Here is a 25,120-nt window from a genome sequence, read left to right as displayed (position 1 = left end):
TTCGAGATCTAGTTACTGCAAAACATGTAAAAATAAATGCAGTAACAACTGAGAGTTCAAGCAAAGCCTGATTTTCCTAATGATGGCAATACCTACCATTTGTAGAGTACATTCACCTTTCTCAAATTGCCTTCACAGTCATTATCTCCTTGTGAGGTTCCATCACTCATTACCACGTGGGGACCCGCTGCCGACAACAGATAGAGCTTCCCTCTGTCTAATGTCACATGCGGCCCAAAGCCGGAGCAACAGAGACATTTTCAAACATACCAGGCTAGAGTTTGAGGATATCCAAAATCTGCCTCTCAAACGATCCTCATTTCCGGGACCCACCAAACTCCCCCCTTCTGTATTCCTCCTCAAAACCAGTTGGGCCATCTACACGGAAAAGGAGTTCAGACTTGATGAGGGAAGTTGCTATGGCAACCAAATGCTAAATCTTGACTTTAAGAGGGGTTTCATGCGAGCACAAGCTCCGACTGTTAGCTGTGAATTTTAAAGACCCCACAAGGGTGTTGGATGCCCTCCTAAGCTCGAAGTGTTACAGTCTCTGCATCTGCTGTGACAGATGGCGGGGAACACATGACGTGCCGGCTCTGTGGTGGTGTTCACAGGAATCCAATGGAGAGACGTGTCACGGCCACGGAGAGGTGCCCAACCGGGATGGATTGTGCCCTGCAGGAGGCACGCACAGGCCACCACACTGCCAGAGAGTAGAAACCCACCAAGAGGTGATCCAGGCAAGGCCTGGAAATGGCTACACTTGATTTGTGCTTGCTACCCTTGAGGGCAAATGCCTTGAGGTAACTTGCATGGTGCCCCTGCCTTCCCTCATTCCCCATTCCGTAGGTGAAGGGGTGAGGTGCAAATCTCATCGAAGGATCAACCTTGACTTACGGGCTCCTCCGACATGACTGGGCTGGACTTGATGTGGCCAAAAGCCCTGACTTACCTATCCTCCAGGTAGCTGTTGGCTTTTATTAAATGCAACTGGCTGGTGTGCTCCATCGAAAAAGGGCAATCTCTGTAAGACATCTGGACTACGGTGACATCTAACCTCCTGGTCTCCTCCCCTGCGGAGACATCAGGCAAGAGGCGGGCCCAGAGTCAAACGGTCCCATGTGACCCTGGGAGGGAAGGCAGGGAAGTACGCCAGTTGCACATCCTGAAGGAAGGGGTTTTAACGGAGTTTGGAATGAGTGGGTGATCCAGGTGGCAAGAACAAAATTGAAAGCCATGCTACTCTGCCAAACTGAGTTCAAGAGAGAGAGGCAGTGGTTCAGATCAAGGAAAGGGGAGGAGGGCTCCACTGAGTCTGGGAAACTGGACCAATGGCCCTCGCCAGGTTTTACACGTTTCTCTATGGTTAGCACTGGCCTCTAGAAAGATCTGGGGTGGAAAGAATTTTGGCGAATGGCAATCTTGGATAGCCAGTAAAATCTGATTTAGCTTGGATGCCCGTGCTGCTTGTAGACCCATAAAAGCTACATATCTTGCAAAGGGCAGTCAGCGTCTGTGGCCAGGATTGACGGGGGCTGTGAAATCAAGCAAGTGTGTGTGATGCCTCCACAGCTGCCCAACTGGCAGAACAAAGTCCGGGGATGGAGTAGTGAGAGAAGTTGCTGAATCCAGCTAGTCTGTGTTTCCATCAGAAAACAAGCAATCGGGCAAACATACAACTGTAAACAAAAACCCTTAGAAAGTACAGCAAAAGTCAACCTCTGGCTGGATCCAACCAGAGCACTAAGCCATTCAACCTCAGTGGCTTGCCGTTAGCCCACCCGGACCTGAGACACACCTCCGGTTCCAAACCTGGGCAGATCTGGGGGAGAATGTCAGCGTGCACTTGGCCGAGGGCTTCCAGGCACCGGGCTAAGAGCTCCAGGTACGCTACATCTCTCCCAAAGAGTGTGTTGCTACAACGTAGGAGGGAGGCTGACATGGAAAACAGATCAGCAGGCTTCCTCCAGCTCATTCTTCTGGAGACCCCTGATGCACGTTTAGATCCGTGTAGCCACCTCTATGAACTGGGCTGGGAGCTACAAAGGGTAACGTTAACGATGCTCGTTCTTTCTCTGCCCTTTCCCTCCTTCTGTTTCTACAGGTGCCATAAAAATGACCACAACCTTCACGGCTTAAACAACACTGTTTTATTATCTTACAGTTCTGTAGATCAGAAGCCTGACATAAGTCTCGGGGGGGCTACAAACAAGGTGTCTGCAGGCCCACATTCTTTTTTGGAGCCTGGAGAGGAGAAAGCTGTTTCCTTGCCTTTTCCACCTTCTGGAGGTTGACCACATTCCTTGCCTCGTGCCCCTTTCCTCCAGCTACACAGCCAGCAGTGGCTGGTGGGGTCCTTCTCGTGTCGTATCATCCTGGCCTCCTCTTCTGTCTCCCTCTTCCACTTTTTAAGGACCCTAGTGATTTTACTAGGCCCACCTGGTTGACCCAGAATATTCTCATTCTAAAGCCTGTTGTTTAGCCACCCGGATTCATCTTCGCCACGTAACGTAACTCACTCACAGGTCCTGGGGAAGAGGGGGACAACATCCTTGGGGGATATTCTGCCTACCACAGCTGCTATTCTGGACCACTGTGCAGGTGATGCGTACACGCATGCTTAACTTTGGGACGTTCTGGAAGGTTGCCTAAGGAGAGCTCCAGGCCCCAGAGGATGCTCCTTTGCAGTGACTGAGCGTGCGTGTTTGTGTGTTCGTGCGTGTGTGTGTGTGAACAAGTACACACGTGCACTTGCACTGTTCCACATCTCCATATGGGCAGACCCCTCGGCATGGCTGGGAAAGCACACGTCCCAACACGGTGACATTTCCAAGTGAGTTAGCTGGAGGATTGCAAAAATAACGTCGGCTTGACTTGCAGCCAATTCCCACACTCAGCTCTTTGGAGAAAGGCTCTAGGACGGAGTGTGGGAGGCGATAAAGTTTCTTACTGATGAGCGTGTGGGATGACCACATCGTCCCACGTGCGGGAAGAAGCAGGGCAGGAAGGGGGAGGGTTTCCAATTCCAGCATTAATGAAAACAAAAGTCTCCGAAGCAGCACTTCTCAGCTGCTACCCCAAATGAAGACGATGCACCTTAGCTCTGCTGTGGGGTTTGGGTTCCTCTCTGCAGTCTCCCGCATGGCTTTCCAGTTGGATATTCATTAATTGTCACAGATACGGGGAAGCCACTGGCAGAGGAGGGCTTCCCAAAGTCATTTTCAGCAAGGATTAGCAATGAGACGTCTAGGAAGACGGAAGAGGGAGGTGATAGGAACTTCACTGTGGACAAGCAGGCACCCGGTTCCTGGCTTGGGGAGCATGCTCAGTATAATGATGGTTGTTTGCATAGTTTTCAGTGACAGATATGCTGGATCTGACGTGTCTGGGGAAATCAAGCAACCCTTGATAATCCCACCTCTGCTCTGACTTCATGATGGATAGAACACAGACTTATGCCTTAGGAAGCCGTGGGGGCTTTGAGTGAGTTATGCACCTTCTCGGGGAATTCACACATCGATCTAAAGTAAGAAGGTCGTTTCTCTCTAAGACCCCTCCATGCATAAAACACCAATCCCTTCTCCCCACGTGTAATTAAAAGTGCTTTCTGCTCTTTAAAACCTCAGTAGAGAAGAACAGACATCATGTTTTCACTCATATGTGGATCTCGAGAAACTTAACAGAAGACCATGGGGGAAGGGAGGGGAAAAAATAGATACAAACAGAGAGGGAGGGAGGCAAACCGTAAGAGACTCTTAAATACAGAGAACAAAATGAGGGTGGATGGGAAGGTGGGGGAGAAGGGAAAATGGGTGACGGGTGTTGAGGAGGGCACTTGGGATGAGCACTGGGTGTTGTATGTGAGCCAATTTGACAATAAATTATATTCATGAAAAAATAAATAAATAACACCTCAGTGGCGCCTTCCAAGGCCCTCTGGGGATCATGGTTCTCTCAGAAGTGAATTTAACAGCTCAGCTTGTCCCAGGATCTCCCAATCCAAGTCAGTGGTGGGGACCAGAGACCTGCTGCACAGAGAGGCCCCGTCTTGGACATGAGCCGCTTTTCCGTTCTCCCGAGCACACTGGCTTTCGGGCAGGGTGCACAGCCCATCTGTTTGATTTGGTGTTTGCCTGACAGCGTGGGAGGAGCAGTTAGTAGGCACAGTCTTAGACATCAGATGTTTAAAATGCTGTACTTTCTCTTCCACACGCGGGCCTGGAAGACCGGTGATGGGCCCAGGTGAAAACTCTTAGACCTAAGAAGGTGAACTTTAGCCATTGTCACCACCTGTTACTCTCCCAAAGACATCTAGCAATGGTTGTGACAGAAGTAAGGCTATATCTCCTGGACTCAACCTCTACTAATATCCCTCCACCCCAGCACCTGAAGAAGATACACCCATGGTGGGGGGTGTGTGTGTGTGTACGTGAGCACGTGTATGTATGTATTTATGTGTGCCTGTGTATGTATATGCATGTGTGTACGTTTGTATATGTGTGTGCCTGTGTATGTATGTGTGTACTTGTATGTGCACGTGCATGTATATATGTAACTATGTGCGCACACGTGTGTGTAAGTGTACGTGTGTGCACATGCATGCATGCATATGTGCATGTGTGTACGGTGTGTGTGCGTGTATGTGTGCACATGTACGTGTACACGTGTGTGTATGCGCGTGCATGCATATGTACGTGTGTGTGAATGTGTGATGCATACGTATATGTGTATGTGTGTGCACAAACACAGGCATATATGTGTGGTATGTGTAGTGGAGGTGAGGGGCTGTACGTGAGGTACGGAGAGTGGGAGCAGTTGGCCCCTAACTCCCCACATTTCCCTTGGGGGTCTTAACTATCATGACATCCCTTCCTTTGTTCTAAGGCATCATACTATTTCTCTGGGAAGGATCTATCTGTAGAACCGAATCTACTGGAACCAGGTCTTTATAACAACTACTGGAGATGAACCCTTTCTGCAAGAAAAGCGCACAGCAACCTGGAAGGAGAGGCCCACACTCCTCAGTTTCCTGAAGCTCACAAAGCTCTCAGAGCCGTGCATGAATATGGACCCTCTCAGGGAGCCCCACCCCATCTGGTAACATGACAGCCTGGAAGATGTCTCTCTCCTTTGCCCCAGTAACCCCTCTCCTAAGATTCATCTGAAGACTGTAACTTCAGATGTGCCCTGCGTTTATGTGGAAAGATATTCATTTTGGTAGTATTTGTAAAAATTAAAAATTTAAAGCATCCTAAATGTCAAATAATAGGGAACTATTTAAGTGAGCTATGATATAGACGTACAATGGAATACCAAATAGCCATTAAAATTATGTTATTGACGATTATTTAATAGTTCTGGAAAATTTTCATGATAAAATGTTAAAGTGAAAAAAATCAGGGAAATGCTATTGGACTTCGTGTGCTTATGAGTCTCTGAAAATCATGCACAGATAAAGATCGGAAGGGACATTATGATTTTAAAATGATTTCTCCAGAAGATAGAATTATAGATAATTATCATTTTCTTCAATGAGCTTTCCTAACTTTTCCAAATTTTCTGCGATAAACATGCATAAAGAGTCTGGCCCCAGTAGCTGACATCCAATGGATGGATGGCAAATGGGTGTGGAGGTCATCTTAAACGGGTCCATACAGAGTGGGGGTCCCAGAAAAGATACTTCCAAGGCTTCTGCCAGAAGATGACACATTTTAAGCCCACATGCTCGGGGGCCCAACACTACACCGGCAGCTGGCACGGTCTAGACTCCCAAAGGCAATGGAAAAATTGGGAGAGACGGTCTGGGTTTCCAGGGGAGTGATTGCAAGAGGCATGAACTCTGACAGTTACCCGCTGCCCGGTGCTCCCGCCTACCAGTTTCGGGGTCGCACTGGTGTTCACAGGGGTCCAGGAGCCGCCGGGCACAGAGGTCCATGGCCCAGGGCCCACTGGAGTTCTGCTGAGAGAAGAGCACCACTTGGGCTGGGTTCAGCCAGTCACTGGCATCCAGCTGGCTCCCCTCCAGCAAGATGAAGCGGCTCCCTGCAGGAGAGAGAGAGGAGGTGTGCCTGTGTGTGCATACAATGGGCACACGTGTGCACACACACACACACACGCCACCAAAGGCAGAGTAAGGGGCGCTCTGCAGAATACCCCAAGCCGAGATCACTACTCTTACCAGCCCCGGCCTGTCATGAGCCCCTGAGCAAGGGATCAGCAGATGGAGGCTCGGCCGCCACCTGGACCTCCTGCCACACCGTCCCCTGGTGCCTTGCCCCGTCCCGTCTCGGTCAGGGTGGACCGAGGGAATCCTGGGACACAGAGGCTCTGTGATGGCCATGGCATGGCTCCATCAGACCCAGCCACAGGCACTGGCGCTCGCCCAAGGAACAGGGACCTGCTGCCTTGTCTCCTCCACATGCCACGAAATAGCAGGCCCTCTCACACCAGGGACAGTCCCCACCTGTCTTCAGCCTTAGAGCAGCAGAGAGAACAGACATTATACAAGTCAATTCGGTGCTCTGGGCTTAACAAATTCAGGGCCTCTCAGAACCTGTTTCACTCCCTCATTATATTGGGGTCCCCCTGGATGAAAGTAAATTATCGCTTCAGTGTTCTAGGCTTTAGCAAGTTACTGCAATTAGGAGTTTCTCACCCGGGCATACCCAGACCGAAGCATGGCTGGTTCGTAATCACCTCCTCTCCTCCGCTTAGCCTCTCCCTTCCCAAAAGCCGGGAATCTCAGTGTCGATCTACCTGTATCCAGCATGCTCTGTATTTCTCTACAAAGACAGGGGCTTATTTTAAAGCAAAGAGAAATGAGAAACTGGAGTGGGTACAGAGAAGAGGAGGTAATCTGTTCAGTTTTATGGTTGTTTCTTTTTTAACCTGCTTTCTGTCCTCATCTGCGGACAATCCAAATTTGTCCTAAGCCTCACTTATCTGGGTTTATTTTTCCCTCGCTTACAGTAACAAGTAACAGTGACCCCCGGCTTCCCTATCTTCCCTGTCCAACTCGAAAACTTCCCCTTTGGGGAGGAAGCCACATCCTCGGAAGTGAGCTCACCATCGGCGATCAGGTGCTCGGGGACGTGCAGGGTGATTTTGACAACGAGGGGGCAGCTGACGTGGGACGAGCACACGAGACCGATTACACAGCTGGTGATGCTGATCAGCGTCAAGGTGGTCTTATTCACAGGACTTCGGGGGGAGCCCACTGGAAGCAAGATACAAGCAAGACACGTGGCGGTAAGAATCTTGGCAGAGGGAGGACAATTTGGCCTGTTGCTGCCCGACCCAGCAAACGGGGGAGGCAGTGGGCAAAGCTAGCCCAGGCGGGAAATGTTTCAGCTCACCACCCCAGTGAGCTTCATCCTCGAGGAACACCATGTCGTCAGCTGGAGTCACAGGGGCCTAGCCTACTGGTGGCCCTCAGGGTGAACAATGGCCAGTCATGTGCACGTTCTCTGCACTCGTCCTGGGGCAGGTTCACAAAGAAATCATAGATAGAAAGGAGGGCATTCTCCCCTTCCACTCCCTCCGCTGAGCTCCAACCTCTTGGGTGACTCTTCCTCTCTAGGGCCTGGAAAGAGGAAAGTCTCTCTGTATGAGCAGAGGATGTTGTCATGCCAGAAGGGTCTCCCCAGTCCTGCAGTCACTGGGGTAAGGTTATAAATGGCAGCCTAGTGAGAACATAATAATGCTGAGAAGAAGACACCTTCCCAGGCAGGTGTGGACAGGAACGGGAAGGAAGGTTTTCTTGGTGTGTTTTTGTTGGTTTCGTTTTGGGTTTTGTGGAGACGACAAATGGTAGTAACAAGAGGGACCTTTCACCTGGAGGCAGAACAGATGTGGGAAACAAAGCAAGTTGCCAACAAATATGTGTCCTTTGTAATTTTCTCATCATCTGATCTGCGTTGGCATTTATTAGTGCTAGAAATAAAATGCATCTATTATGTCAGACAGTGTGCTAAGTGCGTTGCATACATTGTTTTGTTTTTATTATTTGCTTCCTTAGGATGAATCTGTGAGTCTGTACAGTAACTACCCACTTCACAGGTAAGGAGAATAAGTCTCAAAGAGATTAACCTCACAGCAATAGTTAAAACTCATGAAGCGTAATTATGTCAGGCGCCAGTGCCCAGGCTTTATGTGGCTCGTATCATTTAAAGTGACCACAATGTGAGGAGGCAGCCCCCACAGAGGGACAATCAGAGAGGCGACGGGGCACGTCCAGGGTCAAGCAGCTACTAAGGAACAGGTCCTCGCCCCCAGACGAGGCACTGTTCAATCTCTGGGGGCCAGGGGAGTCTTTGGAACCGCTGTTCTCAGGACCACAGGGAAGGTTTGGGTCCACGGCTGCACCCACCCTTTACGGCAGCACGTTCCCTGAGCGGGCGAGCCGGCAGTAGCTGGGATGACAGACTCCAGGGTGGCAGGCAGACTCTGGGTCCTCGGTCCCTTGCTACCTGGAGACATTCTATTCATGTTAGCGGCCTTTCAACGAGGGGTCTGTTTTCCCACACCTACAAATCTCCCTGGGCCACTCAGGCCCACACCGGGCCTGAGCACATCTACCTCCAGCATATCCCCCAGGCGCTCGAATGCGAGACTGGACTCTCCCTCTTCCTCCGATTTCCATCACCTGGAGAACGGCACCCTCGGCGACTCGGGTTTCTCAAGTGGGAAAACTCCATCCTCTGTTCCAGAAGCCACACCCTCCACCACCTCCAGTGCCATTAAATCTTTTCTCCACTGGTGTCCAAAGTTCCTCTTGCCTACATTCTCTCCATCCCTACCCACGCCCAGCATCGCACACCTGGACCGCGGCAACAGCCATCTGCCCCGTCTCCCTGCCTCAACCTCCCCCACCCTCGCCTACCCTCCGCCCCGGCCCAGAGGCACACTTCACGAAGCAGAGCAGACCAGGGCCGTGCTCTTTAAAAGCCTTCTGTGATGCCACCTGAAGTGCTAGGTTCAAGTCCTCCAGTCGAGGCGTGTGATCTTCCAGCCTTAGTTCCTAGCAAACCGCAAGCCTGCATGATAAGCTTCATTCTAGTAAACTCTTTACCACTCTCTGACTAGACCATTATCGTTTATGTCTCTGTGACTTTGCACATATCATCTCCTCCTCCGCAGAATGCCACTTCGTCACCTTGTCAGCCTGGCATACACCTACTCTTCAAGTCTCAGCTCAAACAACATCTCCTTGTAAACACTTCCCTGAAATCTTTAAGAGCAGATTCTCACTCATTCCGGGCTGTTCCTTTAGCCCTGGGTGCACCCTGCTGTTATAGCTTTTATCACACAGCGTTGTCACTGTTTACTCATGGGACTGCAATAATTTGCTACTCCTCTTCCCGTCTCTCTGGTCCTTCTGCGTCGTCAACCCATCATCCAGCGTCTCTACCTGGCTTCAAAATTTCCAGTCGTTCTCTGTGACCTACAGAACCAAGTGCAAACTCATGGCACACATATAATCCTTTGGTAGCTGGCCTGTTATCCTGCCCCATCCCTACTGTCCCGTGTGCCCATATACTGACACCCCGGATCATAGCTGTCATATTGAACTACTCTTCCTTGCTTTAAAATACCAGGTTCTTTTGTGCCTTCAAGGCTTCACATTTGCTATTTTCCTTACTAGAACGCCCTTATCCCAGAGCCTCCTTTTTCAAGACATTCTATACATTGTATATAACCCAGGTCTCCTTATTTTCTCCTTCTTTGCCTCCTATTGCTGCCAGGTAGAATGACCTGTTCTGTCTTCTGAGAACTCACTTTACCTTATTTATAATACTAAATTAAGCCTTATCACTGTGCCATGTTTTCACGTTTCTACCTCCTATCACAAAGCCTGACCTATGGCAGGTGCGTTATAAAATTTCTTGCTGGCCTGATTGATGTATTCTGTTCAATTCAACAAACACTTACAAGCATCTATTATAGGCAAAATCCTTCACAAGGCACTTTGGAAAAATAAATTAGACATGCCCATCCCTAAGAAGCTTACAGTCTAGTTAATAGCAATAAACAGTTGATGTACTCGGAGAGCTCGGTATTTTAAAGGAACAGTTTTATGCTGCAAAGAAACTCATTCGAATTCATTACTACGGATTTTCCTAAAACGGGATTTTCTTAAAGAAGAACACACCCTGCTCTGGGTTGGATGGGCCTAGGTTGACTATCTGCTGTGTATAAATATGTAAAGAGGATCAAGGGATCCACATTCTCACCCTCAGGGATACTGGGGCATCAGACGTTAGGCCCAGAGCCCCACTCATCTCTTGTGAAAAATGGTGGGAAGGATTTTTGTCCCGATATTAGCAAAGCTTACAGAAACTGGAAATGAGGAATTAAAAGGGCTGCTTCCAATCCCTGGGGAGAAGGCCCTCAGCATGGAGGAAACTCAAGTGGAGGTAGGAGAGAGCCAAATGAGAATGTCTTTTGGGGGGCACTGGTCGATCATTGGTTGGGAAAAATGCTATGGAGCGTAACAGGAGGGACGCCACTCAAATATCTTCCACTGTATCCCAAGGGGCCCTTGTCCAAGATTCTTTAAGATGGGGTGCTGTACAAGCCTGAAGCTACACCGTGGAGAGGTCTAGAAGCCACAACAATGGGACTGCATAGCGCTCTGGCGGTCACCAAAAAGGGCACATTTTAATATAATTTAATCCCGACAGTAGCCCTGTGCATGATGCATTGTTAAACACGCTTAACATGTGGGGAAACGGGAGGCTCAGACAAGTTGTTGTCCTTATCCAACATCCCACAACAAGTCAATGGTGAAGCCTGTGGAACCCAGACCTCCCTCGGTGACAACAGTGGTACCAGCAAGGGCATATAGGCGGTGGCGATATCTACAAAGTATCTATAACAGCCATACTTGAACATCGGGTGGCCTGGAGCAGATACCGGCTGTGCGAAATAACAACTCTGTCAGTGGTGAGGGGAGTGAAGGAAATAACCGGGGCCCTGTCGGGAGAGAGGAGGCGACTTGGGAGGCTTGGGGGTCCTGCGGTTCTTCCGGATAGAGGATAAAAGGTCAAATCCCACAACACAGGTATGTCAAGGCCACAGATCATTCCTCAAGCATGCCATCCCACAGCCGCCGCCTCACCCAGTCCCCAGGCCGGTGTGGCTGGGTAAGCACGAGTACAGGCACTGTCCGCTTTTTCACATATAATGCACTTTATCAACTTTATTTCCTGTGTCTAAACACCAAAAGAGGACTCCTGAGGCTTCCAGAAGGAATTGAGAGTCTTCTGACCAAGAAATAGCCTTTCAAACAACTTCAAAACTTGTTTGAGAGTGCCATTATCTGGGAGAGATGATTCTCCGAAATTTTCCACTCTAGGCTCTTCTTTCTTCCTTAGGAGGAAACACCGGTCGTGATCCAAGAACGCTTCCTGCAGAAACTGGCCTTGGTCCACACGGCCCCCAACCCGACCCAGAACCTCTGCAGCAACCTGCCTCCTCTCCCCAGTGCCCTGTCACCCGCTGTGCCCCTCCATCCTTCCCACCTCTGCTGCGCCTCCGGCTCCTGGAGGGGTCGGTGTAGAAAGTCAGCTGGGGGTCGTTTTCTGTCTCTGTGCCAGAGTCTCCTTCAGGGTTCAGGAAGGCGGAACCAGCTGTAATGAAAAGCAGCACAGCAAAGTGGACATCTTCAGTTTTTCCTTCATGACACCCAATCACTGGGCAAGCTCGAGAGAAAAATCGATAGAAACAAGAGCGGGTTGACTGACAATCTGGGAGGGGTAGCCACAGACACTGGAGCTTCCTGATATACCGATTTATTGGAGAAGTGGACCTTTTCGCGACGGCACTCACTAGCACCTTCTCCGCCCTGCCCGTGCTCCCGGCAAGGAGGGACAGAGAGCCGCACTGCCAGAGAGGACCTTCACGGATGGAGGCTGGGAAAGGAAGGAAGGGAAACTGCCCTCCTCAAAAGTGAAGACATTCTGTTTTTGCTTTTTTTTCTAGGGTTAATATACATTCCACGTGAAAAAGAGGAAGTAATAAAATACACAGAACTGTGTAAAGGGAACAAACCAGTGTCCTCTAAACCCTGGCAATCAGAGAAAAACTGTTAACATTCGACGTGTATGCTCTCTTTTTCTGATACAGAAACAGATAAAGGTTTCTTAATGTCCCCTTAAAAATGGCATTTTGCTGTACCTTCAATTTTATAGCCTCGGGTTTTTTTTTCCATTTAATAAATGGGCGGGCAACTTTCCATATTAACAAATATGGATCTATATTATCATCTTAAATGGCTGCATGGCAAGCCGCTGGACAGCAGACAGATGTGCAGGTAGTTAACGGATTCCCTATTGATGGACACTTAAGCTATTTCCAATTTTTCGCTCTTTTAAACAATGTGGTGATGAACAGCCTTTTACACACATCTTTGCACACTTGTCCAATTATTTCCTGAGGATAAATTCTTGTTTATGAAATCGCTTGGTCAAAGGGTTGATATATTTTTTGGGTAAGTAACACTTAACAGGCCTCCAGAAAGACTGGGCCAAAAACACACCCCCCCCCCACCCAGCCGTGCCTGAGAGTGGGGGCTCCAGGATATTAATGGTTCTGCCTCTACACATAATCCACCTCCAAGCCCTAACATCAGACACTGATACCTCTTGCCTTGTTGTTGATCCGCTTTCTCTGGCTACTGGAGGTGTGCGAGAGCAGGGTGGCCTGCTGGTGATTGGAATCCACGGGGCTGGTGGCGATGATGTTATCTTTGTACTTATTCATCAGCGACAGCTTGGCATTGTCGCTTCCTGCGTAAGGGAGAGTCAAGGCAAAATCTTTCAGAGAAAAGGCCAAAAGGAAGCAAGAGCCACGAAATCTGCATGAACCAAGTAAACGGAGTTTCACAGAATTGAGATAAGGAACCTTTAAAGGGAGAGATTGTCAGAGACTGAAACACTCCTCTCTGATTTCTGGAGGGCCGACAAAACTGAGAGAGGGGAGAAAAAAGAATGATTACAACTGAAAATCCAAGTCAACTGATTCTGCTATCGATTACGGTCACCACCTGTGGCCCTCTGGCTAGATACAGGCTGCGGATTCCTTTCTTTTGGTCGACACAGAGTTTTAAAAGAAGACGAATTTGAGGGCAATCAGGCAGAACACACCCCCTCGCCCCTCCACCCCAGTCTACACCTTTCCCTATTGTCTGACACCTAACTACTGCACATGTTTGGGCTAACTGCCGCTTCCTGAATGCACTGGGGTTTGTAACCCCTGAGTCACACATGGCTACCTGGGGCTCAGCACCATGCCAGGTGCTATGGGGGACGTGAGACATTGACGACATGTCTCCTATCCTCAAGGAGTTCCCTGACTTTAAATCTTATTTAGAAGTGGCTATTCATACAGGAGGATCTCTTCTAGATACCAAGCAGAATGGAAACTTTTATGATGTGATTTCCCTCTCTTCAAGCCCCCCTGAAAGTCCATGTATCTTAAGCAATTTTCAGGACCAAAAACGTCTTCTTTAAAGATAACTGAGCCAATTTTTGAGGGATCACGGTCTTGGGGTTTTATCTATGAGGCGTGGCTTACTTATGGAAGTTTTAGAGAGAGACGGGAGAGCTACCGTAAAGGAAAAGTACAGTCGTTTCCTCCCTGCACCTTGTTGACCCCGATTTGGTTCAGCCTGATGAGGTCCAAGTCCTTTCCACCCAGCGTCTCATAGAAACCCAAGGCACCTAAAGTCGGACAGCTTGACTGCATCTTATCTGAAGACCCTTGTAAAGACCACAGAGCCATGGGCAAGACAACACATCTCACCACCCCCACCCCAGGCAAAGTCTGGAGAGTCACAGAAAAGTACAGAGACCCCTGTCCCTTCCACCTCCGTGGAAAAATAAATTGCCGAAGCAAACGTGCCACATACAAAACTGTCACACACACACGTTGATCTTTCCTCCCTAGCTTCTTCCTCCCCTGGGGGCTGCTCTATCAGATATGAAAAGGGCTCTATCTAGACCCACTCTTCTGTTGGATGTAAAGGTAGCTGTGCTCCCAATGCCAAGCGGAAGTGGAGGGGCATTCAGTTTATACTTGTTCTTCTGATTCCCCACATTAGAAAACAGCTCCCATCGTCTCACAGAAAAGCTGGCTCTTCTTGCCCCGCCCCCCCCACCCCGGGGAAAGGGGCACACGTCTGCCATTATGGACGACAATCAGCCACCAAGATTGGAAAACTGCTGTTCCCGGCTCACTCCCACTGGCCCACCTGGTGTGAGGTCCATCCCCGCCTTCTCGTTGCAGCCCTGCAGGGAGTCCAGGGTGCGGGTGACCTGGCTGGCAAAGTCCTCCCCTCCGTTCATGCACTCCCTCTGCAGGTGGTGGCGCAAGTCCGTGATGTCGTACTCATAACCGTCCAGGATGGGTGTCTCCCGGATGCTCAGGGTGCCGCTGGAGTTGTGGCCCTGCACGCGGGCGTTGCGCAGGCTCTCCCGCCCATGCCCGCCGATCAGCACGGAGGGAATGTAGTGAATCTCGTTGGCTGCCTCAGCGCTGGCACTCTTCTGGGGCTGGGGCACCCGGCGGCGTTTACACCAGCGTCGACGAGTGTACAGGATCATCACCAGGCACAAGATGGACAGCAGGAGAGCGATCATGCCACCCTGGGAAGAGACAGCAGACAGACGTGGGAAGATGGGCGAGCTCGTCCCGCGGAGAGGCACCGGCCCTCCCCCTACCACCGTCCATCACTCACTCACTCACTCACTCACTCACTCACTCCTTTATTCATTCAGATGCAGGAGGCACTTAGAGTTGAGCCTCGCTCAGGGGCACAGGGACAGTCTGCCGTGATGGGTGCTTAAGGAAAATGGAGAAAAATGGGATTGCGATGACCGGTGCTTCATTTAAGTGATCCACAGTTGCTTCTGGCTTAGCAAACAATTTGAAAGAGAAGTCTTTCGATGTATGTGTGTGTGTGTGTGTGTGTGTGTGTGTGTGTGTGTGTGTGTGTGTGTATCACTTCAGCTGTAGAAACAGGGGAGGGGGTTAGTTTGTTAAGGCAAATCTGTTACACATAAAGCTGGTTTCCAGCCAACTTTTAGCAGCAGGATGGCATCTCATTTCTTCCTGTCTCGCATCTTAAAATCAGCCATGTATAGGTCCTAACTCCAGCGACATCCGGGCTATCCTCAGCCTAACCTGAAATGTTTCCATTGGAGTAGGGGAAGGCCATCGACCAATCCAAAGCTACGTTTATGTCCCTTAGGCATGCACAAGCAAGCGTGCGGAGGACCCTCACCATTTGCACGTGACTTTTTGGATCCCTACGGCTTTAGGGGACAGCTTGCTCCCACACACACGGCCTTGAGTGATCGCTCATTCTTCTACAGTTCGAGGGAGGGACCGAGACCCGTGTCCTAGGGCCAGGCTCGCAAAGGCGTTTCCTTCGGAACCTTCTTATGCTCCCAGGCCATCCTCTGAGGCCTCTCCTTAAACACCAGGACTCCACTCGGTTGTCTAACAGTGGCCAACACGCCATACTCGGCGACAAAGAACACCTGACCTCGACATCCACGAGGGCAGGGTTTGGCGGAAACCCACTGTTCCCCAGGGCTCGGCGCGCATAAACCTTCCCGTGCACGATCTGTATTCAGTCCCTTGATTTTGGTCAATATCCCTCCAAACCTATTTCACTAGGTGGGGGGCGTGCCAGATGGCTCTGCCCTCGACTCGGGCTTCGGTCACTGCCACCCCGTCACATAGGCTAGAGATGAAAACCCCCTATTAATTCCCAGTGGCCCACCCACCCCAGGCTGGGTCAAGATCATTCCTTCAAATGCACCAACAGCAGCCTTTTCCAGTCTCGTGATAACTCTATCTTGAATTTATAAAGTTCCTCTCCCCATACATCTTCCCATTTACCCTCCCTCCCTGACCATCACCTGGAGCAAAGGAGCACACGTCCCGTGCGTACACACACCGTGTGCTCAGGCACAGAGCAGCTGACACAGGAAGCAACAGAGTCAGCTGCCAGGTGACAGACAAGTCACGTCAGGCGGCTTGTTGGGGACAGACACTGGCCACCAGGTTCTTCAGACTTTTCTCTGTTGGAACCCTTTCTCCTGGTGAAATCTCTCAGGCAAGTACACAGAAAGCATAAATATGAAGCTGCCTGGGCTGCTGCGTGGGTGGGGGTCCTGACACAAGTATTCTGGGTCCTGGCTGACTGCCACCTCCCTGCAGCCCGCCAGCCCTGCAGACACATCCGGGGGGCAGCACGCCCAGGGGAGCAGCACGCTCAGGGGGCTGCAAACAAACCAGAGCCTGCCCCCCATTTGCTGGAGTCCCACCCGCTAGTTTTTTCAGCAGGCCCTTTATCTGGGAGTCAGACCCGCCATCCTTTCCTTCACCCCAAATTGAAACCGCAACAATGGGCAATTAAGCCACACAGAAAGAATAACTTCCCGAGTGAGAGGAGTTGTCAGACATTGAATTAGGCTAGTGAAAACGAGAGGTAATTTTATTCCCTAAAGAGCCGTGAGAGCAATATAAACATCAATCTCCCAGGAAGGGCTGAAACACCATCTTTCCCGCTCACATTGAGGTATTCGGGGGGCCCCTCTGTGCTTCCCCTCAGTTTCTCCCGGTTTTGATCGGAGGCAGGCCGAAGGTTCATCCCCCGTATTATGCAGTAATCAAGCAAGAACAGTTGTCCATTCTGGGGCTGTCCCCGTGTATCAGACATTTGTTCTAAATGCTCTTCTAACTGCTGCTGGAGGCAGGGTCAACTATTTCTCCATTTTACATCTGAAAAGCCTAAGGCACAGAGGTTAAGTAACTTGTCCAAGGGCACACAGCAAAGAAACAGTTCTGGAATGGGAACCAAAGGCCTCCCCTCCCATGGCAGAGCCTCTGTTCTTAACCACCAGGCTCCAGTGATGCTGTACGGGGTTGCTCACTGGAAACACACACACCCTGGCTTCTGTCTCACAAATCGTAAGCGGGTGGGGTGGGGGGGAGTGTGGATAATCCAACTTAGATCTACCCTCCCTTCTCGAACAAAACACAGAAACTATTCAAAGTGCACATGTAGTTGACAGCGGGTCCAAAGAGGCATCGTCCTAAACAAAGGACCTTTCACGGGGCGCCCACTAAGCGTCCAAACCCAAGATTAATTAATTAATTAACCCAACCCTCACGTTTCAAGAGTTCTGTGCGAAAATAAGAAAGCGCGCCTCACACATCACCACAAGCCTGGAGGATATCATTAGGTCTCAATTTAGTTAAATTTCCACGAAGAATTTGTTTTCTCTTTCAACTGTGAGACCCACTGAAAACCTCTAGGTTCAGCTCCTCCTTTTCTGATGAAGAAACTAATGCCCAGAGAAGCTATAAAACCCGACAGCTCCAAAGTGGTTCTAGACCTGATCCTTTCTCATGGCACCGCTCTGTTAGGTTCATCTAAAATTCCCTAGGGGCACCCGGGTGGCTCAGTTGGTTGAGCTTCTGACTCCTGACTGTGGCTGAGGTTATGATCCCAGGGTCGTGAGATCAAGCCCCGTGTCGGGGCTGTGCATGGAGCCTACTTGAGATTCTCTCTTTCTTTCTCTCTCTCTCTCTCTCTCCCTCTGCCCCTCTCCCCCGCTCACGTTTTGTCTCTAAAATAAAAATAAATAAATAAATAACATTCCTTTTACCAGGTGTAGCTCTAGACACTCCATTTGGAATATTTTATATTTACTTATTTATTTAATTAAATATAATGCATACACTTTTTTATTTTTAAGTATTTTTTATTTATTTTTATTTTTTAAATACAATTTACTGTCAAGTTGGCTAACATACAATGTATACAGTGTGCTCTTGGTTTTGGGGGTAGATTCCCATGATTCATCGCTTACATACAACACCCAGTGCTCAAGTGCCCTCCTCAATGCCCATCACCCATTTTCCCCTCTCCCCCCCACCCCATCAACCTTCCCCCCATCAACCTTCAGTTTGTTCTCTGTATCTAAGAGTCTCTTATGGTTTGCCTTCCTCCCTCTCTGTTTGTAACTATTTTTTTTCCCTTCCTTTCCCCCATGGTCTTCTGGTAAGTTTCTCAAGTTCTACATATGAGGCAAGCATGATATCTGCCTTTCTCTGACTTACTTCGTTTAGCATAATACCCTCCAGTTCCATGCACGTTGCTGCACACGGCAGGATTTCATTCTTTCTCACTGCCAAGTAGTATTTATTTATTTAAAATAATAACTTATAGGGAGCTAGAACACAAGTTTCTGATTGGCTAAGCCAGTGTAATTAGCATATCTAACCTTGCTTTATTGAAATGCTTCCCCTGCTTAGAGTCAGTGATCCTAACAACCTTGGGTTTTTCTTAATCGGTTATTAGTAATGGGCGCCAGCCACTAGGTGAGGCTCGGCATAGACATGAAAAGGGACTGTCGACGTAGGTATTCAAGTTGTGGTAAGGTTTCTCTGCTTCTACAACCCAAATTGGTGGCAGATGTCACAACCCTTAGCAAGGACTTACTAATCATGGATTCGTACATAAATAATCACAAAAATAATGTTATATGCTATGAATATATAATAAAAACATTTTGTCATAATAATAATTTGTAAAGTCACTATACACAAATTCCTCTGAACTGCTTATCTGCTCTATCCAGTAAGAAGGTCCTGGGTAGGGAAAAATGTAGAGACCCTCCACTATACTAGGAGAAGCCATGGATATAGCCACCTTGATAACTTTCCTTCTACAGTGATGACATGGAAATCCAGTGCTCACGTTCGATCGTTTTTACATTCCTGTGATAAACCATAGTTTTTGCTTTCAGCATTATTTTCAACCAATTTCCACAGAGAATTTTAAGCATTTTTAAGTCGGAGCTGCTCTAAAATTTTTCTTTCAAGGGATCTAACAGAACAAAGAGGTGGCAGATGAAATGGAAAGAGTGCCTGAACCAGGAGCTACAGCGAGGAGCTTCCTGGTAACCAAGTCAAAAAGGGAAAGGCAAGCTGCACACATCTTGTCTGATGATAAAATTCAGTGGGAGGAACAAACTTCCTCCATGCATTTGATCCCAGACAAGACGTCATAATGGCGACGTCATCACACGAGGCTTTACAGAAAGCATGCAGGAATTCACACATGAGCTCCTGGCTTTGCATTTCTGTACCACCTTAGCTGTGCTCAGAGGGTATTCTTCATTTATGTGTGTTAGCTTCAATTTTCATGGTATGCAAAACGAAGCAAAACAAGGCAAAAGCATTAAGGTACATCTGGACCCAATGACAGGTAACAAGTTGCAAACTCTGAACATTCGAGAAAAAATAACAATTACTGCAAGATATGAAATTGTTTTGCTCTTTATTCATCTTTTCATGAGTTTTCTGATTATTCTATTGATTTTTCTCAAAACTATTAACATTTTATAACTAGAAGCATGTTTGGGGTAGATGAGAACTCCACATCCGTTAACAAGTTGCATGCAAAAACAGTGGCATTTAAAAATATGTTTTCTTTAGAAATCAATAAATCATTTCTCCTGGCTTTAATAGAGATCAAAAAAATGAAACCAGCTTTTATTTTATTATGACACTGACATTTTTCAGCACTTACCTGAGAGAATAGTATGATGTTGGTCAGATCCCTTACAGATTTTGAAACCTTTGTGTAACAACGTTGTACATAACACTGATGATGATTGCCCAGGGACAGAACGTTCTAGGCAGATCTCCGTTTATGCTCATCCCAATCATGCAGGCTAACCCCAGACTGTCTCATTATCTGACCTGTGTGTTCATCCTGGGTCTACGTCGCACCTCCCACCCTGAGCTCACTCCTACTTGCCCTTCCAAGTCATTTCAGTGACACAGCCTCAGCCAATTCTTCCCTAGTCTCACTAAACTGCCCACGGAAGCCTCCACATAACTCCGACCACAAGCATCTTTCCTTTGGTTTTCCTGTCCAGCTCATCTACTGGAGTACAGACTTCATGAGCAGGGGCCACTAAGCTCTGGGGCCAAGCATAGTGCATGGCACAAAGGTGTTCAATAACTAAAGAAGGAAGGAAGGGAGGGAGGGAGGGAGGAGAGGTCAACTGTGCATGTATTTCAATATAGACATCTTCTATGTGCTTGCAAGCAAAGCTTTATACAATTGCTATGTAACTCATCCATTCATTTCATTACTCAATCATTCAACAAGTTTTTACTTACTTCAGCAAGGCATTTGTCTACTGGTCACAGGGATGGAGATACTGCAGTGAAAAATACAGGTATAGTTCCTGAGCTCGTGGGCTTCACATTCAAGTTAGAGGAAACAGTCCCTATAATTTGGCTTTTAAAGGTAAACTCAGGCACAAAAGGAGGATGAGAACAGCTCACCAGGGCTGGGAAATGTCACTGCTCCTCATAACAGAAGAAACTGGGGTAGGTAAAGATATCTCGGACTGGAGGTAGTACCCTAGGGAACACGTCAGGGGCCAGTGGAGTCCTTCCCTTATCTGGTATCAATGTCATATGATCAGTAAATCCCAGAATAAAGAATCTCCATCTATCAAATGTCACTAAAGTTTAGGAGTCACTTGGGTTTTGTGAACCCTTGGCAGAGAAATGGAAAAGCTGAGATTATGTGTCCAGCTACCATCTGTCAAGGGACTGCAGCCAATCAATCAACTCACATTTCAAAGCTCCGTTTCACCCTAGGAGTAACCAGAAGAGTGAGTCTGAGACATAATTAATTGTCCCTCAAGGCAACTGGACACACGGAATTCAAATTATATTCCTAAAGGAATTAAATGGTGGTTAGAAAATCAAAATGAAATAGACAAGTTTGGTGGTCCATGTCTCTTATTTTCTCCCACTAACAATGCCCAAGGGTTGTTGGGGCAAAGGGCCTCTCTCATATATGACAGTGATCACTTACATCTATCTCTGGCTTTCAAAGGAGACAGACCAACAGGAGAAAACTGTGCAAGTCTGCATGGCATCGCCGGCCATACTCGAATCTAGATCCAAATGTTCCAGGGGCAGCAAACAGATGAGGTACAGAGATGACTTTTCAAGGTCTTGTCTGACCCTGTGCTTCTGAGCAAAACTGGACCTCATTTACTAAGAACACGGAGGTCACCAGTAAAACCGCAGGGCCAACCAGCAGAAGGGCTCTGGGCAAGCTGTGTTAACTCCTCTGCGCCCTCCCCAGGCTTTCATCTAGCAAATGAAGCGACTGACAGAAATGAATGGACTCTTCCAACTTGAAAACTTCCTGATTGTTAACACTGATCCCTGTCAAACTGGAAATAGCTCTAAACTGGTGGAGAAAATGTCTTTGAGCTCTTCCTGCGCAGGAAAGCCAGTAACTACAGACCACAGCAATAATGGAACTGATCCTTCAGAGGTGGGCTATCAACCCTAGCTAGCCCAATGGAGCCCCTGATAGGAAGCCCCAAAGGCACAATAAGGCCTTTGAAAATTAGATGATGTCATCAAAATTGTGGTAACATGTTCTTGACCTCGAGGATCCATTTACTGCCAGAAGGAGTCACCTAAACTAGAAGAGAAAGCCCCTTGGTTTGTTCTTCTTGAAGATTCTCTTTCCTGTGGTGGCTGGCGAACAGAAATCCATTATCCCCTGCCCATCTCTTTCCGAAATGAAAGACGAGAGAAACATGTTAAGCATATTAAGTAGTGAGTTCAATTTATAAATTATTAGGAACATTACCTCCCCTTGGGGGTTTTCCGAAGTCTTTAATCGTGTGGAAATGCTTTCCAGTTGCCACGGGCCACCACGTTAATTAAGAGGCCTCAATATGTCCTCTGGGGCTTCTGACGTGAATTGCACATCCCACGTGGGGGACAGAGCTGCCCTGCCTGGTTAGCCTCTCACTAGGGCAGGATACTATGTTAGCTGGCTGCTATCAAATGCTTTAGGACCCCTTCCCCATGCTTCTGGGTGCAAGAACCCAAAGCTAAGGGAAGAAATAGAAGGCCTTCCAAGACCTTCCCTCATTAAAACGCCATTTGGGGAGGCAGAGACGGGGACCAAACAGACAGCCTTCCATAAGCAAGAGACAATCCCTAAGACTAAGAGTTTTCCAGATTAGGCAGGTTGACATCTGAAGGCTCTTCCAATCTGAAGACACTGTGAATAAAGTTCTTCTCCGGAGGAGACTCGGCTTGCTAGCTTTTTATTTTTTATTTGTTGGCTTTTCCCAGGTCCAAAGTTTTAATTCGGTTAGATTTGCTCACTATTCTTCTTCTTTAATCCAGGAAGTTTGTCATCCATTTCTTTATGAGCCTTCAGGAGGTTCATTAATGAGAGCCTGAAGCCCTCTAGGGAAAGTGGCTGGAGGCTAGCGTGCTGGAGTCAGCCCGGGCTATTTCAAGTTGTCCTCTTTCAGGTTCTTTTTATAGAGCTGCTTTTTTGGTTCTTGGGATTTTTTCTTGCCTCAGAACCTTAACTTTGCTGTCCCAAAGCAAACGAAGGAGTGCATTTGTTCATAAGGAGCTCAGAGCTCTCGGATCTTCAGCGGCACCAGGCGCCTGTTGTTTGCCTTAATGAGAATGCCAAAGCCAGGTGCAGCCGGGTGAGGCAGCGGCGGGGTGGGGGGCAGAAGCAGCTTGCTGTATGCAGGGTGTTCCCGGTCCAAGGCTAGCCTAACGGGTCCCCTAACTCCAAAGACCTGCCTAGATCTCAGCAGAGTGGGAGAGCATGGAGGAATCAGGACACTGGGCAAAGCTGAGGTCCTCCCATCCCTCGAGATGTAGACGGGGCAATATTCTAAGAGGTGATGCTGCCTTGTCAGACACTGTGGATGGGACCCCCCAATCAGTGTTGTGTTAAGAGGCTGGCCCCACATGTAACCCGTGTATGTGGGTATGTGCGTGCGTGCACGTGCACAAATGCATGTACTGTGCACGAGAGGCAGGCTGGGAGATAAAAGGGTCCAGAGAGAAGCAAAAGCACTCCAGGTCGCTGTCTCAGCAACCCGTGGGCAGAGCTGCGTGAGACAGGCTCCCTCCATGGGCTATGTGTACCAGCCCTTCAAAACTTCACAAGCCAAGCATGAAGCCAATAAATAAATATCTCCAGCTGGATAATGCTCAATGCTTATTCTTGGCCACGTTCCTTTCCTCCTTTCCTCTTTGGTTTTATGCAGTAGGTGATCTTGATGAAATAAAATAATAACAATAATCTGCTCCATTAGGACCAAACATTAAGGGAATTATTGAACAAGTAACAGAAGAGGCAGCTGGCACAGGATATGCTAATGACCATTAGACTTTAACCCTCTTTCTCTCTAAACATAATGGAGTTGTTAAACTCCTCTTCCTCTCATCTCCCAAAAGTCAGGCAGCCCAGCCCAAGGGGAGGTGAGAGGTCTCAAAGACCTAATAGCTCTGTGGGCAGCAGCTGGGGGCGAGCAAATGAACAACATTAATGACTAGTCACTGAGGGCAGACCGTATGCAAGGTACCTGTCAAGACTCCAATGACTTCAGCTGAAAAAAAAAAGTGGGGTATAGCAGGGTGGAGAGATTCGAGATGGCAAGATTTCCCTGAATTTGGTACATATCACTTTCTGAACCAGTGAAGACTTAAAAGCTCTGTTTCCTCTCCGGAAAACAAACAAAAAACAAAAAACAAGCTGAGACGGATCGTTAAAGGCTGTGCTCTTCAGAGATACCTGCTAGTCACAGGCTAGGTAGAAGACCCAACACACAGGGTGTGGGCCTTGATCATATTCCTGTCCCACGCAGGAAGGTACAACTTGATCATAATTGCCGTGAGGTCTGGTGTGCTAGGGTCTAGTCAGATACTCAGGAGCTCTGCCCAGGAGATTCCTCTCAGTGGAATCTCCAATGGTGCAGTGTCCGTATTAGGAGAGGTGACAAACCTACCAAGCTGAGGGTTAGTTTTGTGAAGATCTCAAAGGCTACAAATCACTATGAAAGCATTTCTCGGCATCTACAGCAATCCCATTACACATGCTTAATCCACGCCCCCCTACTAAATTCCTGTCTTATTTTGTAATTCTATGGACACACTGCCTTATTCCTACGGTATCGAAGCAATGAAGAAGGCATAATAACTACCATGTGTAAAGTATTTACCGTGTGCCAAACACAGCACACGGTGAATTACATTATTTTATTTAATCCTACCAATAAATATAAGTAGCAGAAATTACTGTTTCCATTCTTAGATGAGAAAACAGATTAGAGGGGTTAAGTCACTTGCTCAGGTTCGTGTGGTAGTTAGTACAAAGCCAAATCAAGACTCAACCACTGGTCTTAATGATGTTCTATGACCTGGCTGAGTAGAAAGGGGCCCACCATCTGGGCCTGGGCCAGGGCCCCAATTCCCTAACCTCCATCTTTTCTAAATTAAGCCCTGAATGGCCTTGCACCTACACATAACTCTTAGGATTATATAAGTAAGGATTCCCAAATGTCTGCATTGTGGACAGTCTACACGGTAGATGTCCTGGACGCCCCCAATCTTCTTCAGTTAAGCTTGATCACAGGGTTAACCAAATGCATCATTTCAAGCAGTAATTTAATTGTGCCAACGGTGGCTGTATTTACCAGGCAAGGGAAATCTATTGTGATCATCTATTGTGATCATCTATCGTGTCATTCTGACACAGGCAAGGGAAATCTATTGGAGATACCTGTTCTTGGGTGGATGTTTTCTTTCTTTTTAATTTTTTTTAACATTTATTTATTTTTGAGAGACAGAGAGAGAGCATGAGCAGGGGAGGGTCAGAGAGAGAGAGGGAGACACAGAATCTGAATCAGGCTCCAGGCTCTGAGCTGTCAGCACAGAGCCCGACGCGGGGCTCGAACTCACGAATCGCGAGATTGTGACCTAGGCCGAAGTCAGACACTTAACCGACTGAACCACCCAGGCGCCCCTTGGGTGGATATTTTCTAAGTGAAATCAGCCGTCTTAAGGGTTGCAAGGTACAGATGTTCCAGCATTTCCTTGAGAACAGTCTGCCATACGTGCACACAGACTTAGGTCCCTCTGCCACCTGAAGCCCTTAGTCTGGAATCAGAGACCTAAGAGGAGCAGTGGATGTTTTCCATAATATAACAGCACATGTAGAAAACAGACTTGGAAGAAA

General features: G+C 48.2%; 1 protein-coding gene across 8 annotated transcripts in view; it reads right to left on the bottom strand.

The window, feature by feature from the left end:
* The window catches only part of ASTN1 (astrotactin 1), a 300,145-nt gene that overhangs the window by 141,547 nt on the left and 133,478 nt on the right, over positions 1-25,120 (bottom strand). For 6 of the 8 annotated variants that reach the window (XM_027074277.2, XM_053209407.1, XM_053209406.1 and 3 more), the window contains exons 3-7: positions 14,252-14,645; positions 12,642-12,788; positions 11,523-11,630; positions 7,067-7,216; positions 5,851-6,042 (exon numbers count right to left, since the gene is read on the bottom strand). In XM_027074277.2, coding sequence (XP_026930078.1) covers positions 5,851-6,042; positions 7,067-7,216; positions 11,523-11,630; positions 12,642-12,788; positions 14,252-14,645 — 991 coding nt within the window. The remainder of the gene's footprint in view (positions 1-5,850; positions 6,043-7,066; positions 7,217-11,522; positions 11,631-12,641; positions 12,789-14,251; positions 14,646-25,120) is intronic. The other 2 variants (XM_027074274.2, XM_027074276.2) reach the window with 1 other exon arrangement.

This window comes from Acinonyx jubatus, chromosome E4 (genome assembly GCF_027475565.1).
Source record: "Acinonyx jubatus isolate Ajub_Pintada_27869175 chromosome E4, VMU_Ajub_asm_v1.0, whole genome shotgun sequence".
Classification (NCBI taxonomy): Eukaryota; Metazoa; Chordata; class Mammalia; order Carnivora; family Felidae; genus Acinonyx; species Acinonyx jubatus.
This window is presented reverse-complemented; position numbering and strand designations above follow the sequence as displayed.